The following is an 18,403-nucleotide window of genomic DNA, read 5'->3' on the forward strand; positions in this document are numbered from 1 at the left end:
ATAGAGTGATAGGCCACTGATCAGGAAGTTTGGTGGTAACATGATGTCTACTTCAAGGTTCTCACAGTCCAGTTGTAAAGACAGATGTATCAACAAATAATTACACTAACATGTTTTAAATACTATGTTATAAATTTGCCATGAATACAAAGAGGAGGCATTGATCAGTTTTGCATGGGAGAGTGTAAATGAGACTATGGAGTTGGCTCTAACTGCACCATTAGAATAGTATTCTAAATAATCTTTTTTATTTCCTATTTCTCAGTCCAAATTCACTCTGCATACTACTTTGAGAATTATCTTTAGTTATTTTACATTCTAGCACTCGTGTCACCTTTCAGTTTAGAAATCTTCAGTGACTGTTCACTGCCCGCCATTAAAAATCAGACTCCCTAGGTTAGCATTCAAGACAAGCTACAGTTGGTCCTGTAAGTCTTTGTAACCTTAACTCCCAGATAATGAACTAATTTATTTTCTTAACACAATTTTCCATGTCCATGTTTTTGTTTATATTACCTCTTTTCGTCCTATGCTATTGCTACTCTTAAGTTTTCCAGGAAATACCTGTAATGGCAAATGAAATTAAATGTGTCTCCTGTTGGTATTTGGAGGGCATAGTTTTGATTGGCTCCATAGAAGAATACAAGGTATTTGATGTTACCTTTAAAATTCATGATATTTTGCTTTCTATTCTGTAATATATTTGTTTTTTTAAAATACAGAATATTTTAACTTAGTCAAATTTTTCTTCTGAAATTGGTAGTCCCACAAAGTATACAAAGAGAAATAATATTTAATCTGAAACTTGAAATACTCCATTAACCATGTAACTTCTAGTGTTGCCTCTTTTTCAGTTTTAAGCAGTGATGGGGAACCTTTTTGGGCCAAGGGCCATTTGGATATTTATAATATCATTCGAGGGCCAAACAAAATTATCAACTTAAAAATTAGCCTGCTGTATTTGATCCAACATTTAATGCCTAATGCCTTGACGGGGCCAGACCAAATGATTTCTCACGCCTCATACGGCCCTTGAACTGGACGTTCCCCACTGCTGGTTTAAAGGATAGTCTATATTGCCATATATGCCTACCCAAGCCCTGTTTGTATTTCACATTTAAGAAGAAGCCTTACTTGATGTTTCCTCATGCAACTTTAAAAGTATTATCTTTCTCTTTTTCCTCCTATTTCATATTTTCTTCTGCTGTGCCACTTATTAGTCTCTTCTTATTGTAGGTGGTGTTCATTTGTGTCCTTCCATTTGGTAGAATGTATTTTGATGGCTAGGATCTCATAGTATTAATTTTGTATCCTCTATAAATATTCCCCTTAGGTACTCAAAAAGTGTTTATTAAATAACATCTACATAGCTTCATATAGCTCTGAGTCAGGATTACTATTTCTCTTTCTTCAGCTATGGCTGATCTTAAGTACTCAATTTACATATTTGCCTACTCTACAATTTTACAAGTAAACTTTCACCTGTTTACTGCACAATGCTAGATGTATGCTTCTCTGAAAACCTAGCCCATTTAGCTACTCACCATTTTGTACACATAGACACATTTATTGAGGTAAAACCCCTATATATTCGAGCTATATCATCTGATCTTTTATTCCCTGCCAGGGAATGTAAGGGACCCAAAGATACCTTTCCTCTTTCTATGTGGCTTCTCTTAGCTTCAGGTTTTCTATCTCCTATTTTTCTCAAGGATTTCTAGAGCCAAAGATAAGAAATAGATTATATAGATTATTTTATTTTCTTAACATTTATTTTGCACTCACTAGGTACTTAGAATTGTTCTAACACTAGGCTCTATACAAATATAATCTTATTTAATCCTTACAACCATTTTAAAAGATAGGTGGTGTTATAGCTTCATATTACAGCTGAGGCATCTGAGTGTTGGGGAAGTGAACTAACTTTAACTTGCCCGAAGTCACATAAATATCAAGTGGAAAAATCACTTAAGTTAATTTTTTTGTCCTTAATATACCTGTACTTTTATAAAATGTTACTTTCCTAAGAATATATAAAGGCTTTTCCATAAAATAAGTCCTTCTAAGGAGATATTTCCATGTCTTTAAAACATTAAAAAACATTTCTTACTATAACAAAAATGTTGTAGAACAAAAGAATAGAGTGTTCATTTCATCATTCATTTTTCTTAGCAATGGACTGGTGTGTGTGGGGGTGAGCAGGGCTTGGAGCATGTTGAGCTCCATCTCTCATTCACTATCTAGAGTGAATTACAATGACAGCTGGGATTGAAATTGCCCTAACAGATAAAAGAGTTAGGTGTTTAATTTTCAAAGGAGTGATCACTTTTATCCTCCTGAGATCCTTTGGATCCTGGCAGTGGGCTTAAAATAGGTATCATTTACTAAGAGAGGATTTTCCTTAAAGGGGCTACCTAAAAGTGCCCATTTTATTATACTACATAATTATTTTGGGTTGTTTAGTGTGTTGCTTATCTGGGAATTCTCAATAATTCATATATAAAAAAATGATTTTAGTTTTTAGTTATATAAAATTGTCTTTAGTTAATTTTCATGAAAATCCATTAAATACTATGTTGCATCCATTTTAGAGAACATAAAGCACAAATGTTTTTAATTCTTTCTTTGTGTAATACTTTACATTAGTTCTTAACTTTTTCTCTTTTCAGTTTTTTAGACATTGGGAATGGAAGCATCTGGGATACCTTGTTAGTATATGCACTGTCACTGGGCTTGGCCATTCCAATACATGAGTAAATGAGTTAATTCCAAGTATAGATTAGTGGAATTCACCAGAACCTTTAAAAAAATTAGTTGAGCCCAATAATTGTAGATATGTGTCCATTTGCATATTACTTGTTTTATTTTACTATTGTAATTAATGTTTTTCATAATCTGAGATATTTTACTTTATGTCCATAGGCTCCACTAGATCATACCAGTGACAAGTCTCTTCTTGATGCTAATTTTGAGCCAGGAAAGAAGAATTTTCTACATTTGACAGATAAAGATGGTGAACAGCCTCAGATAATGCTGGTAAACTATTTAGAAAGCCTTCTATTCATAATTTTTGTGCACTGTCACCTATTGCTTGGGAAGCAATTTTCCAAAAGGAGGAGGAGAGATATGTTTTATAATTTATATATAATAAATTACTTTTCTGTTTTATGTTGGTTTGTTATAAGTGTATATGTTCACATGGTTACACTGGACATCCATAGCACTATCGTTTGTCTATTTAGTCTGTTGCCATGCTGGAAACACAGGTTACCATCTTCAAGACCACCAGGACATCAGGGACAGGGGTAGGTCTAGGATAAGTTAAAATGCTACAAAGATCGCCTGCTGTATTTCAGTGGCCTTTCCTCTGGTTAAGCATTCGCTTGATTGCTGTAAATCTTTGACAGTTTTGCCCCAGGTTTGTTGGTAATTTGGAGAAGGACAGACCCTCAGAATTCTCTACTGTCTCATTTTAGCTCCCATTCCTTGCTGCCTTTGGAGGAATGACTAGTTTATAACTAGTCATTATAAAATGACTAAATATACAAAATAATTATAAATTATTTTGTATATTTCTATTCTTTTAGTGTTTACTCCAATTCATATTTTGATATGATTTTCTGTCTGATCTAATAGCCTTAGAGACAATCTCTCCCAGTAACTCCAATTTGAGGAGAAAACCTGGTGTGATTTAACTGCTTTTTATGGCCTGAAGAAAGGAAGGCTCTAAGAGTGTATGGACTTTTTCAGAAACCTTCTCTTTAATGAAACTTTCTTTAGGAAAAGTTCTGTTTGATGCTTTTCACTTAGAAGTCTATTATGAATTAGAATGCTTCTCTAGATAGTAGGTAATAATTAAACATAGGGCAGCCATACTGAAGCAATATCAGAATGTGCTCTCTGATCTGCTTTAATGTCATTATTTGTTTTTATGACATTGTGAGATTTTGATTAGTCTAACATTGAAATCAACTAAAAAATTTAGGAACCTCTGGATTCACAATTTGAGAATTCATGTTTTAAAATGCATAGTAATTACTCTTCAGCTTTGTCTTAATTGTTTGCGCTGTTTTTATTTATTTTTTTATCCTTTTTGACATTTTTCTCATTAATGGGAGATTTCTTATTGGAGAGAATTGGAAACTTCATTTAATTCAATACTTACTGAGTATCCTCTACCTGCGAGGTCTACTTGGCAAGGATGATGTAAAAATTAACGATGGACTCTGTCATCAAGGAGTTTACAACGGTACTTTTGCTGTATTAGTACCAAAAATGTCTCCTCTTTCTCATGTAATTGAAAGAGAATTAAAGAAAATTGGGAAAGTAAGAACTTTGGAAGGAGACATGAGCAACTCTCCAAAGTGTTTTCTAAAAAGCATCTTCCAAACCTCCCCACAGGAAAGTTGAGGGCATACACTCCTTTAAATGTCTTGGTGGTAAAAATAATAGTAAGGCCTCATCTTTTTCCTTTGCCTCAGCAATTAGTATGTCTTTTCTTTATTGTTTTAGCCACTTCTGCCATTTAGTAAATACTGATTATGCTGTATTTTAGGAGGATTCCAGTACTGGGGATGACAGTGCGCATGACAGACTTATAGGTCCACTTCCAAGAGAAGGTTCTGTGGGCTCGACCAGTGATTATGTCAGCCAAAGCTACTCCTATTCATCCATTTTGAATAAATCAGAAACTGGTAAGATTCATTGTTGTATTTTCATGAAATATAGGGCATTTCAAGAGCAGTCTCAAGCCTAATCCCCTCATTTTATGGATTAGAAAACAGAGACCCAGAGTAAGATCAGTAGTTAACAGAAGCAAAGTTAGAACAAGAATGTAGTTTCCCTTTTCCTCAACCCATTGTTGTTTTTACTGTTTTGTTATTGTGACTATTTAGTAATCAAGTAAAAAATAATGAGTTTGTATTTTGAAGGAAGATTTATTTTTGGTAAGTTTGTATTCAAATTTAACCTTAAATTTTTGATACTGACTTGCTCTGTAAAGGAATGTTTCTGCTATCTTTTGGACTGGAATAGACTACAGGGGATACATCCATTTTGAAGCAGATAAACCAGGCTTATTTTACTAGATCTATTAGAGGCCCTGTGCATGAATTCGTGCACTGGTGGGATCTGGCCAGCCCCAACCTGGATCAGGGAGGGAGCTGGGGGTGAGGCCGGCCTGCAGGAGGGGCCGCGGGCAGTTGGTGGACTGGCCCTACCCCCTGGTGAAACTCTAGGTCAAACCCCTGGTCGAGAGGACAATTTGCATATTAGCCTTTTATTATATAGGATTATGTCATCTTTCATTTTAACCTAATAATATATTTGACATTGATCATGTAAGTTTAAAATTCTGTTCACTTTTTCCCAAACATGATTAAACCTAGATTTTTAACTTTTTAAAATTTATTGGCTATGAAATTGCTTTTTTTATACAAAGGCTATTCCTTTATATATAATTGGTTAATTGCCTAAAAATGTAATTTAAATACTTTTGCATCATTGCATCTTACAATAAAACTTTGCGTAGATAATATTATTCATATTAAAAGAAATGGAAACTGGGGTACAGAAAAGCCTTTAATTTTGCAGCTAGTTAATGCTAGGTATGGCTTTTGAACCTTTAGTCTTAGAACTTCAAAATAGAGATGGTTTTAAGTATTACATACAAATATTTGGTATAAAAAGAAAACTTTATAGTTACATTGCACATTTTGTTTGAATGTGATTGGTAACCTTCCATTTAATGTATTTTTAGTTAAGATGTAGACTAATTTTCTTAGCGCTAACTATTTGTGTAGGCTAGATGGTGTATTTGTTCTGGAAATTGCAGCAAAAGCTGGACTTAGGACCATTTATATCAGTAGGACTTTTGCAGCAAACTACCAAGAATAAAAGGAAATGCAGAATTATCTTGTATTTCAGACAATAGAAGACAATAAAGCTGTTTCTCTTTATACTGTTTGCTAGAGGCCCGGTTCGTGCACTTGGGAGGATCCCTCAGCCTGGCCTGTGCCCTCTCCCAGTCTGGGAGCCATCAGTCAGACATCCTTAGTGCTGCCATGGAGGCAGGAGAGGCTACCGCCACCGCCACTGTGCTCTCGCCAGCCATGAGCCTGGCTTCTGGCTGAGTGGCGCTCCCCTTGTGGGAACACACTGACCACCAGGGGCCGGCTCCAAAATTGAGCACCTGCCCCCTGGTGGTCAGTGCACATCATAGTGACTGGTCATTCTGCTATTTGGTTGATTTGCATATTAGCCTTTTATTATATAGGATAATAGTGATCCTCAAATTTTTAGTTCTTACATAATCATTTGGGGATGGGATACTTGTTAAAAATGTAGGTTTCAAAGCAATGCTGATTTAGCTGCTCTGGAACAGGCTGGATAAATTGCATTTTGCACCAGTAGGGTCCCTTGGTCTGGCCTGCGGGATTGGGCTGAAACCAGCTCTCCAACATCCCCTGAGGAGTCCCAGACTGTGAGAGGGCGCAGGTCAGGCTGAGGGACCCCAACAGTGCACGATCGAGGCCGAGGAGGGACACGTTAGGTTGGCCAACCAGGGAGGGACTTCGGGAGGACTCCAGGGCATGTTTGGCCCCTCTCGCTCAGTCCTGATTGGCCGGATCCCAGCAGCATGCTAACCTACTGGTTGGAGCATCTGCCCCCCTGGTGGTCAGTGCACGTCATTGCGACTGGCTGTCCAGTCAACTGTCTGTCCCCTGGTGATCAGTGCACATCATAGTGAGCAGTTGAGCGGCATTAGCATATTATGCTTTGATGGGTTGAACGGATGACTGGACACTTAGCATATTAGGCTTTTATTATATAGGATGGCTTTTGATGCCCATAAATTCTTAAAGACTAAAACATACTTTAAAAATGTTTTCTCTCTGATTATACAAATGTAATACAGATTCATTTTCACACTGTAAAATGGCCTATACTGGCAGTCAGACATCCCCCAAGGGGTCCCAGATTGGAGAAGGTGCAGGCTGGACTAAGGGACAGCCCACATCCCACCCTGCACCCCCCCCCCCAGTGCACAAATTTTGTGCACCGGGCCTCTAATACAAAATAATATTAAATGTAAACTAATTGAAAAATAACATTTAAATTAAAAACACTTATTTTGTTGAATTTCCATTTTCCTTAAGAAATTATTGTAAATCTTGGCACCATGTATAAAATGTATTGATTGGATAATGCTCTCATGATTTCAACTTAGGAATCTAGGAACACATTTCTCTATAATGCAGTGGACTTGGGAACTTAACATATTCTTTCCTGTCTTCTTTGCCTACCAACTCTTCTTTCCTAGCTAGCCACTGTAAATAGAAAATGATTGGGGGATGGGAAGGTATGAATTCTGAGGAATGAAGAGTGGATTGAAGGCTGAGATGGCCCCATAGGTGATTAGAAATTATGTGACTGGTTATGTTTCATTATTTAAATGCATATCTGTCTTTGGGCAGTTTCTTTAATGGTTCTTTCATCTACTCCAGGAGTATGCCTGTTTGATTTCTACTTTATTACCTATTGATTCTGTTCAGGATTTCTTTCCGCATGTGTTCTCTAAAAAATTGCATATGTTCTTACATTCTTTCCCCTTACTGGCTTATACTTAACAATATTTATTCACAACTACTTCAAGTATAAGACCCACTTGATGATAGTTGTCATTTGAAGTTTATTGATTTAGACAATGCATAATGAGAAAAGATTTGTATTAATTCAGTAGCACTTTTAACTTGTCTCACTAAAATCTTCATATTTTAAGAAAATAGTAGTACATTCATGTGAGACATTTTTCATTCTGTTTAAATGGTGTTAAATCAAGTACAAACAACCATAGGTTTTTATATTATTTTATTGCTAATGGCAAAATAATGAGTGATGGCAAAAGTGAATTGCTATTACTTCCTCCTTCCCTTAACCCCCCTCCTCTACCACCTCCCCTTTTTTTTAAGCCCAGGGAAGGGAAACAAAATCAAAATAAATGATACATGATTGGTCTGTAGGTACACAAAGAATAATAGTAGTTTTAAAGGGGTAGGTACAATGGTTATCCTTGACTGTTGAGGAATTGGGCAAAGGAGACGGAGAAAAGGAAAAATCCTAGACAGCCTTAGCTGCGAAGTTAGAAATTTCTAATTGTTAGAAAATTGAAAAGGTAATTTGAAAAGCTTTAGTGAACACTTTCAGCATCTTTTGAGAAAGGATTTGTTTCTTTTGAGACAATCAAGTCATTCAGTATTAACTTGAAGTAAATAAATGTAGTTAATAAGCAAGGTGTTTTCCACATTTTGCTCAAATAATGAGGTATAACTAAAATGATGAGACAGATTTTTGATGTTGTTGCTTATGTGTATTTCATCAATGGCCTGTAGTCTACTTCAAAAGAGAAGTTACAAAAATGTTCTCAACAGTGGTGGCCATATCTAATCTGTAATAATAAAGGCATAATATGCTAATTAGACTGGACGTCCTTCTGGACCACTTTGTAGACAAAGCCGGAGCTGCAAGGGAAGCCCAGGTCCTGGGTGCCTGGTGGGTGCTGGAGGGAAGCCCAGATCCCGGGTGCCAGAGGGAAGCCGGTGCTGGCAGCTGGGGGAAGGAAGGCCCACTCTTGCACGAATTTCGTGTGTTGGGCCTCTATTTAGATATAAAAAGCTAAATACTTTTATTTTTTTGAAAAGCACTTGTGAATATTTAATGAACTCCCTCCATGTGGCTTCAAGCTAACAGGACACAGTCCTCACCAGCTTAAATTTTAAGTTCATATAAGTTTCTCCTTTTTTCTTTCCCTCTTCTCCCTCCCTCCGATCTTTCCTACTTCTATCTCTTACTTCTTTTCTTTTTTTTTTAATATATTTTATTGATTTCTTACAGAGAGGAAGGGAGAGGGATAGAGAGTTAGAAACATCGATCAGCTGCCTCCTGCATACTCCCTACTAGGTATGTGCCCGCAACCAAGGTACATGCCCTCGACCAGAATCGAACCTGGGACCCCTGAGTCCGCAGGCCGACGCTCTATCCATTGAGCCAAACCGGTTAGGGCTCTCTTACTTCTTTTCTTACTCTTTGCATAGCAATGCTGATCTATAGAGTCTCATACTTTATGGGCATGTTAAAATAAAGGAAGTCATTCTGAGTTTTATATAATGAGTTTATCTCACATGTTATTAATTCCTGGTAGAAATTGGGTTATAGGGCCTGATGACAGAGATAACTGGTTCAGTTCAGTCTTCCTACATTGGGCGTGTGTGATAAAGTGAATATGTTTGTACTTTTCCATTTTAAACCACAACTTTTAGATTATTTTTATGTCAGTTAAACATAATATTAAACATATTTCTCTTAAAATTTTATTAAATGCTACATAATATCCATGTATATCTCTGGACATATAAAAAAATATCCTGACTTTCTGAGAAGCAAGGTTTGCATAGTGCACATATTTCTTAGGTGCTGTTGAAAGAATGGAAATAATTTCCAACTAAGTAACCTTAACCTCTCCAAGTTTACTGTGCATTAAATTATTACGTTCTTTTTTGTCATTTTTTAAATATAAATGCTGACTAATGTATATTTGTGTTTTCTTTTTAAAGGTTATGTGGGATTAGTAAACCAGGCAATGACTTGCTATTTGAATAGCCTTTTGCAAACACTTTTTATGACTCCTGAATTTAGGAATGCCTTATATAAGTAAGTATTTTAAAAATTCTATAACTAAAACTGATTAGAAATTAAAATATAGTTTTTAATGAATAAAATCAAATTTATCTTCTTATAGTTACTTGTAAAGTTTGGGGCATTTTTCACTTCATCAAACACATCAGAATAATATAAAAGAAAAGTGTAGGAGAGATTAGCATATGAAAAACTTGTGAGGAGTGAGAATCAGAAGTTCATAGACAGCAAAGGATACAATTGATGAGATTTACATTTGGGATAAATTATTGTTTATAAGCTTCCCTTTATAGCTTTAACATGTTTATGAAGAAATATGTTATCTTTTTGAGATAATCTGAATACGTAAACCACTTCTTCTTTCCCTCACTTCTCAAGAAGCAAAGTTGTAGTTTTAAACTTATAAACTTTGTTTCTAATTAAGATATAAAGCAACTGTTCTGTGTTTTCTGTTTGTGTGTGTGCTCTCTTAAAAGACTGTATATACATCAGATATTTTAAAATGCTTTATGAAGGCAGTCCATATATAAGTAAACCTAAAGTCACGCATTTATTTTTATGAATGCTTATGATAATACATTTAATACATCCTCACCGCATATGTTTTCTTTAAGTTACACATAACTTTTATTTTTTCAAAGACATTTTAAAGTACAAATAAACTGACTTCTTTCCATTTTCATGTTACTTTTGAGTAGCATCTTTTAAATTATTATAAATATGTATTTAAAGTATTTTGGGAACTTTTAATATTGGTCATATTGTTCAAACAACATTATTTTACCGCTGCATTCATGTGTAAGCTCAATTTACTTATAAAAGTTGACATTTGTTTTCATTCAGCAAGTATTTGTTACCCAGTAGTGTCTATATGATAAGCACTTGGTGGATAGAAATGGAGTTAGAAATAAGGTCTTTGTTCTTGAGTAAGTGACGGATTGCTTTACAAAAGCAACATGTGTATGTATGAAATAATTTAAATAACATTTAAGAATAGCTAAATACCATGAGAGTTTAGTGAGCAGGGTGATTAAGGAAACTTGGAGAAATGGCTTAATGTAGAAAGTGGAATTTGGGGTCATGAAGGTAGGTATGGTTTAACCAGGTTGGGAAGATAAGAGACAGCATTACAGATGGAGGGACTTTCTAGAGTAAAAATGAGTAATAATAAGTGTTTTCTGAATGTTAGTTATTAGTTTGTATCAGACACTTGCTGGGCACTTTACATATAGATTAATTTAATTCTTATGGTAACTGTATGAATTTACACAATGTTATTATCCACATTTTACAAAGGAGGTAACTGAAGGCACAGAGAGGTTAAGTACTTTGCCAGAGGCCACAATACTAGAAGTACACACCCAGTAGATATCAGAATCCCTTCCCTATTCTGCCTGTACTATAGCTGATGCCAGTAAGGATAATATGCCATAGGAGTCTTCTAGAGGTAGCATAATTGGAGTTTTGTCAGAGTACTAAAAGTTGCGGTTAAGATATGAAGTTGAGCCTGCCATTCAAACTAGAACATACTAAACAGTCTATGGTGATGTGCCTGCTTTGGCATATAGTGCATAGAATGGGGATTCCAGGAGATTAACCACGACTCCTAATCCTTGAAAGTTGTCTGTAAGTATATAGCATGGTGGAGAAGACTAAGAGCATAGCCAGGTCTACTCATTCAACAAATATATATTGAGTACGTACTATTAAGCACTGAAATGACAGTGGTGAATAAGACAAAGTCCCTCCCTTCAAGCTACCATAAGTCAGCTTATATAAATGAGTTCTTTTGTATAGTTATATATGTCATGAAGAAAATAAAGCAGGGCTATGTGGATAGAGTAACTGTCAGGAGGTGGGGTAGTCAGGGAATACTAAGGAACTACCATGTGACTAGACTTCACAGGAGCCAGTCCGGTGAAGATCTGAAAGAAGAGCATTCAACACAGAACTGCAAGTGCAAAGGCCTTTTAGAAACACAAATCCATTGTGACTGGAACCCAGTGGTGAGGGGGGGCAGTGAGACATAAGGTTAAATAGGAAGGCCAAATGCCATGGGGATTGTGAGAACAGAGTGATCTTTATTGTCGATTGGGAAACAAAGCCTGAGAGCCTGATGATGTTTGATAATGTAGAACCAAAGAAAGGATGACTCTAAAAAGGCTGGACCTTGCTGCATTACAGATAGGGTAGCACTAGCATGAACGGATAGGGTTCTGTTTCTTTATTTTCCTCACCTGTTATATGACAGCCAACAGAGACTCTACCACTTTAGATGTTGAGGCATATAACTGATGCATTAAATACATTGTTTTAGGAAAGCTTATATATTTCAGCATGCAGAATTGATTTGAAAGATTGGGAACCCTGAAGGAATCTGTTATTAAACCAGACATGGATATATGAGGGTCAAAATGAAGTTGGTGGCAGTGGGTATTTCATATTGAAAACTGATATGACTTAGTCACAAATTTTATTTAGGAGTAAAGGAAAAGGAAGAATCAAATATGGCACCAAAGTTTCTAATTTAGGTGACAAGAGTAACAATAAGTACCAATAAGATGAAAAAACTTTTTAAGGCCTGGCCAGGGTGGCTCAGTGATTGAGTGTTGACCCATGAACCAAGAGATCACTGGTTGGATTCCCAGTCAGGGCATATGCCTGGGTTTTGGGCTCGATCCCCAGTAGGTGAAGTGCAGGAGGCAGCCGATTGATATTTCTCATCGATGTTTCTATCTCTCTCTCCCTCTCCCTTTCTCTCTCAAATCAATAAAAATATATTTAAAAAAACAACAAACACCTTTTTAAGGTATTTATACCAGGCCTAAAGAACAGGTGAGAATTCAGTTGTATATTTCAGTAATTCCCCCCACTAAGTGAATTTCCCTAGCAAGAAATTTAAGCATTCTGTATTTTGGCTTCACTGTTTTTTTATAGCTACTGGGGGAATTTTAGATTCCATAATGTCAAGTATAAATCCCTTCTATTGAGAAAAAGAATAAAAGAGGGCTAGGGTTTGAATATACAAAAGTGGATAATGACTTGAGGTGTTTGCAAGGAAGCTTTGAGAAGAAAATAGTTAAATGTATTCCACTGACACCTTCCAAACAGAAGGGAGCTTCTGTGTGTAAAAAAAGGAACAGAATTCAGAACTGCAATTTCTTAGCCCTAAATAAGCAAAGTATTGAATACTTTAACAGAAGGACATACCAAAAGAAGAAAAAAAAGAGGAAGATTTGTAGTATATATATAACATGCATTACAGGAAAGTAAATGTTGCACCCTTTTCTGAAACTAAGAAAGTTCTAGTGAGGAAGTGGGAAGTAATAATATTATTGCCAGCTGAAGAGAAAGAGAATCATTAATATATCCTTATTTAATTTTGTCTTTGGCATTGTATTTTATTGTATATAAATTATTTTAAGGACTTTTGTGGCTACATTACAAACTTTAATCCCACCAAATCTTATTTTTTCAATGAGCTCTTAAGTTCTTTGATTAGGAATTTGCTTCTTATTGAGACAGTCCTTGTAGTTAGGGCTAGAGTAATGTTTATCAGAAGTATATTGAGGATAAATATCGAATCTGGATTACTTTACCTTAATTTTTAAAACATTTTATTAAGGAAAATTTCAAACATTAAAAAATGTAAAATGTTATTATGAATGTAACTGTACCTATCATCAGTTTTGAATGTTATCAACTCTTGATCAATTTTTTTATTCTGTAATCCTCCACTCTAATTTTTTGGAAGCTCACTCCTGTCATATCACCTAAATTATAAAAATCTGTTCAAATCGATTGATAAGTCCCGTAATCTATTTTTAGTCCCTTTCTGTCTTTCCCCCCTCATAATTTATTTCTTGAAAATATATATTCATTTGTCCTGTAATTTCAACAGTTTGGATTTTGATGGTTGAATGCCATAGTGTCATTTAATTATTGTTCTATTCCCTGTATTTTTGTGAATTAATAATTAGAACAAAAGTCTTGATTAAATTTAACAATTACTTTTAAATGTGCTTTGTCTTTCATTCATATTGCTTTCTAATGTCTTTTTTCTTATTAATGTGTAAATTTCCTCTGAATTTTATGAATTCTTGAAAGACTAGTAATTCATTAGATATTAATAGCTTCAGTTACTATCCATGGTCTATATATGATCTTACATTACTGTGATGTTAATATTAATTATGCTTTAACGAATAAAAATATTTTATAAATAATTTTTAATCATTTCTTTTCAATAGGTGGGAGTTTGAAGAATCTGAAGAAGATCCAGTGACCAGTATACCATACCAACTACAAAGGCTTTTTGTTTTGTTACAAACCAGCAAAAAGAGAGCAATTGAAACGACAGATGTTACAAGGAGCTTTGGATGGGATAGTAGTGAGGGTACTAATTCTCTTGTAAATATTTCTAAATATTCGAAGGAATTCTGGCAGACGGTATTATAAACAAATAGCAAAATAACACAAATTAAAAACTTAATTAACTTTACCTTAAACATTTTCACTCTTTTTGCTGGGATTTAAAAATAACTTACTTTAAAATTTAAGTTCTGAGGGATAAATTTTTTATTATGTATTTTTTTAAAATCCTCACTCCAGGAGTGAGAATATTTTTTCCATTGATTTTTAGAGTAGAGCGGAGGAGGTGGTGGTGGGGGGGGGGGGGTGGAGGGGAGAGAGAGAAACTTCCAGCTGAAAGAGACACATTGATTGGTTCCCTTCTTCTCATGCCCTGATGGGGCAGGGGTTTGAATCTGCTAACGAGGTACTTGCCCGTGACTGGAAATTGAACCCTTGACCCTTTGGTCCTAGGGCCGATGCTCTTAACTGAGCAAGATAGGTCAGGGCTAAATTTTTTATTAATTAAAAATTTCCTCTAAAATACATTTGTTTATTCTCTATGTGTATTTAAACTAAAATTTTTAAAATTTGTCATCTTAGATTTTTCTTAACTCTATAGTAAAAAAAAAAAAAAAAAAAGAATAGCAAATATTACACATAGCACCATAAAGCATATGTTATCTGTAAATGTTGAGATCTTTTCATTCTTTACGGTAAATGCTTTTTCATGACTATAATGTGTATTTTTTTAGCAGTTTGTGTAGACTTTTCCACGTTTCTGACAAATTTGTCTTTAAACAACAAATTAGCATTTTATTACACTAAATGTATTGCTATTTTAATTAAATTTTGTCTTAAAATAGCTTGGCAGCAGCATGATGTACAAGAACTGTGCAGAGTCATGTTTGATGCTTTGGAACAGAAATGGAAACAAACAGAACAGGTAATTCATCTCTCTCAAGTTGAGGGGAATGTTTTCTAATAAATCATTCATTACCGTAAAGGGGCTTTTATCCCATTGAAATGTTTTGGCTTGCTCATAGTTCAGTTGTGAAAATACTAAATGGGGAATTGAAAATACTAGGTTCTCAGTTGGCCATTAACTGAGAACCTAATAAAAAATAATAAAAATCTCATTAAACCACTGTAGATCTCAGTTTCCTCATCTTTATAATAATGAAATTGGGCTCTGTTATCTAGTAGAAGGTTTCTTTTTAGCTAAAAACTACATAATTCTTATGTATATGAGTGTGGGGTGTGTGTATGTGTGTGTGTATGTATATATATCCATACATACATGCATACATACATGTGGTATGCATGATTTAAGGAGATGATTTTTTAAAATATATTTTATTGATTTTTTACAGAGGAGGGGAGAGGGATAGAGAGTTAGAAACACTGATGAGAAACATCGATTAGCTGTCTCCTGCACACCCCCCATTGGGGATGTGCCATCAACCAAGGTACATGCCCTCGACCAGAATCAAACCTGGGACCCTTGAGTCCGCAGGCCAATGCTCTATCCACTGAGCCAAACTGGTTAGGGCAAGGAGATGATTTTTGAACAGTATTTTCAGATATTCATTAAGTATGTCTTGTAATCTGTAGCACATTACAGAGTATATTCATTAAGCATTACCTTAGTTTTGACCATAGTCATATGCTTTTGACATTTAGGATCCTTGTTGTTCTGACCCTATTTTTCTTATCCACTGGAAGAGGAATGGGTTAGAAGAATGAAAAAACCTTAGATATGTCATTGGGATGAGGAGTAAGGCTGAACTGATGGGACTGAGGACTCAGCACAGAGGATTTATACTGGGTGTAGTAATAGACTCAGAGGATCATGGAGATAATACAAAGGGACTCAGTGGAGAATCTGGACAACAGCCTGGAGGGTCTGTTTTCTCATTGAAACTATTATGGTGGCTTGGGCCAGAGGTTTTAAACTAGATTGTGATCCCTTCATGGTTTATGAAATCAGTTTAGTAAATATACACCAGCACTTAAAAACAAAACAAAAAGGGATAGAATGGAAAATAAGAGAGCATCACGTAAGTATTGTTGTTATGTAACTTTTGTTATAGTTATATGTACTGGGTTGCAATGAAAATTACTTTCTTTCTGTGGGTTGCTATTGAAACTATTTGAAAAACACTAGATTGAACCACTACAGAATTATAGAGAAGACAAAATCAAATATGACTGGGACAGGAGAATGAAGAAAACTTCATTAAATATTAGAGTAGACAATGAAGGTGGATCCTAGTTTGAAGGCTTATTAAGTCCTAGATATTAGAAGAGATTTAAATTTATGAAAGGTAAACTATAATGTGCTTTCTTCTTAAGAGATTTGAAAATATGTTAAGTTTATTTAGTGATCTAGTTTCTCTAAACAGTCCTGTGGGATTGTATTTTAATAATTTATATAGATGGTATTAGTGGCCCTTTTTTTCTCCATAAGTCTGAAGTTACCCTTCTTCTTATTACATCCCTTTATGGGTTAACACTTTTATTAAGGGCAGCTGGGGCATTCCTGCTCAGTTCCAAAGTTTGGGTACAAGAATTTTGAGGCAAGACATTCACATGGAGGGAGGTTCCTTACTTAGGGAGTTATGTGCCTTCTTTGGGCCAGGCAAGAGATCCATTATTTTAGGTGAGGATATTTTAAGGGAGATGGAATTTAAGATTTTTAAAAAATTTCTGTACATTAAAAGAAAATTATAACCTCCTTAAAAATAATTTTATATATGTTACTGAAAGTTAAAAAATTTTGTTTGTGCTAGCAGATATTATTTTTAAAATATGAATATATTATTGTGAGAGTGGTGATATGCATATGAAAGCTGTAAAAATAGCCAGTTATTTATTGATAATTGTGTAATTATCAATGTACCTAAAGTGATAGATTAGGGTGTATTTTCAGCCTAATGAAAAGATATGACGCTTAATAGGATAATAAATTGGTAACTGATTTCAACAGAACATTGTTTAATGATGAGGTTTTTAATCTTCTATATATGTAAAAAGCAAATATGCAAAGGGTCCCCTCGGGAGTTCTACTGGGAGACCAGGAGTTTGATCGCTTGAGGACCACCAGGGGGTGGCGTGGTACGGTGAAAGGCCCTGGCTGGCAGCCAGGGAAGGGAGGCCCCGGCCATCAGCCGGAAGGCCCCAATCATCCCTGATCGCCAGGCAGGCCTAGGGACCCTACTCGTGCAGGAACGTGCGCCAGGCCTCTAGTATATGATAATTGAAATAGGTAATTTTTGCACATGATTTTTAAATTAGTGTTAATCTAATTTTGATTTTTAGTTGATTTTTATCAAGCCTTAATTTTTTTTCAATAGAATTTTAGACAAATCTTAAAGCTTTCTGAAACTTCAGTAAGAATGAATATCCTTTTGAAATTCGTATTTAAAAGCATGAATTGTGTTTTCACATTTTTAAAAAAACTATTTTTAAGGAACACTTTAAAATGTAAATGTTCTTATTTTTAGGCTGATCTTATAAACGAACTATATCAAGGCAAGCTGAAGGACTACGTGAGATGTCTGGAATGTGGTTATGAGGGCTGGAGAATCGACACATATCTTGATATTCCATTGGTCATCCGACCTTATGGGTCCAGCCAAGCATTTGCTAGTGTGGTGTGTACCTTTCCGCTGACTGCTTGTGTATCATACACAGAATACATAATAGCACAGTGGTATAATCTTTCATAAGGTAAGTATCATCCTAGATACACCTTCTTGGGTTGTTAATCATTCCTGCATTTAAACTAGCAAGATCTAGAAGATTTTTGACCCTTCAGTGAGTCCTAATAGTGCATGTATACATGTATATGAGGGAAAGTAAATGCATATGTACTGCCTCATGGCTCAGTGTTTTATTCTTTCTGATAGTTGACTAGATTATTTCACTTTATTTATATATTTTTTACCTCTAAACAATCTGTTCCATAAATGCTATTTTGTGACCTTTTGTTGCATTGAAAAGTACATTTTGTTTTGGGGACATTTTGTTCCATACACTTTTAAAATTGGAAAAATAACCTTTTGTTTAATGATAAGCAGAGGCCACATTTTTAAAGGAGCATTCCTATGCTAAAATTTAATTTAAATCTATGCATTTAAGATGCACAGATTATTTGAAGAATCAGAACTATATATGGTTTATTTATATATTGAGTATGTAAGTGGGAGATTAAGATATCTTAGTCTTCCTGTTAACCATTTCTTAATTGCATTTTGTTATTATTATTGCATTTTATCCTTATGTGTGTTTACTTATGTGAAAGGAGAGTCACAGAAGGAGTTACGTTGATATTTAAAATGAGAGAATTCTGAAACAT

General features: G+C 35.0%; 1 protein-coding gene across 8 annotated transcripts in view; it reads left to right on the top strand.

Moving 5' to 3' along the window:
* The window catches only part of USP47 (ubiquitin specific peptidase 47), a 99,257-nt gene that overhangs the window by 32,588 nt on the left and 48,266 nt on the right, over positions 1–18,403 (top strand). For 6 of the 8 annotated variants that reach the window (XM_036325400.1, XM_036325396.1, XM_036325397.1 and 3 more), the window contains 7 exons: positions 2,923–3,036; positions 3,243–3,305; positions 4,556–4,694; positions 9,612–9,708; positions 13,944–14,089; positions 14,910–14,989; positions 17,550–17,699. In XM_036325400.1, coding sequence (XP_036181293.1) covers positions 2,923–3,036; positions 3,243–3,305; positions 4,556–4,694; positions 9,612–9,708; positions 13,944–14,089; positions 14,910–14,989; positions 17,550–17,699 — 789 coding nt within the window. The remainder of the gene's footprint in view (positions 1–2,922; positions 3,037–3,242; positions 3,306–4,555; positions 4,695–9,611; positions 9,709–13,943; positions 14,090–14,909; positions 14,990–17,549; positions 17,700–18,403) is intronic. The other 2 variants (XM_036325395.1, XM_036325399.1) reach the window with 1 other exon arrangement.

This window comes from Myotis myotis, unplaced genomic scaffold (genome assembly GCF_014108235.1).
Source record: "Myotis myotis isolate mMyoMyo1 unplaced genomic scaffold, mMyoMyo1.p scaffold_m19_p_10, whole genome shotgun sequence".
Classification (NCBI taxonomy): domain Eukaryota; kingdom Metazoa; phylum Chordata; class Mammalia; order Chiroptera; family Vespertilionidae; genus Myotis; species Myotis myotis.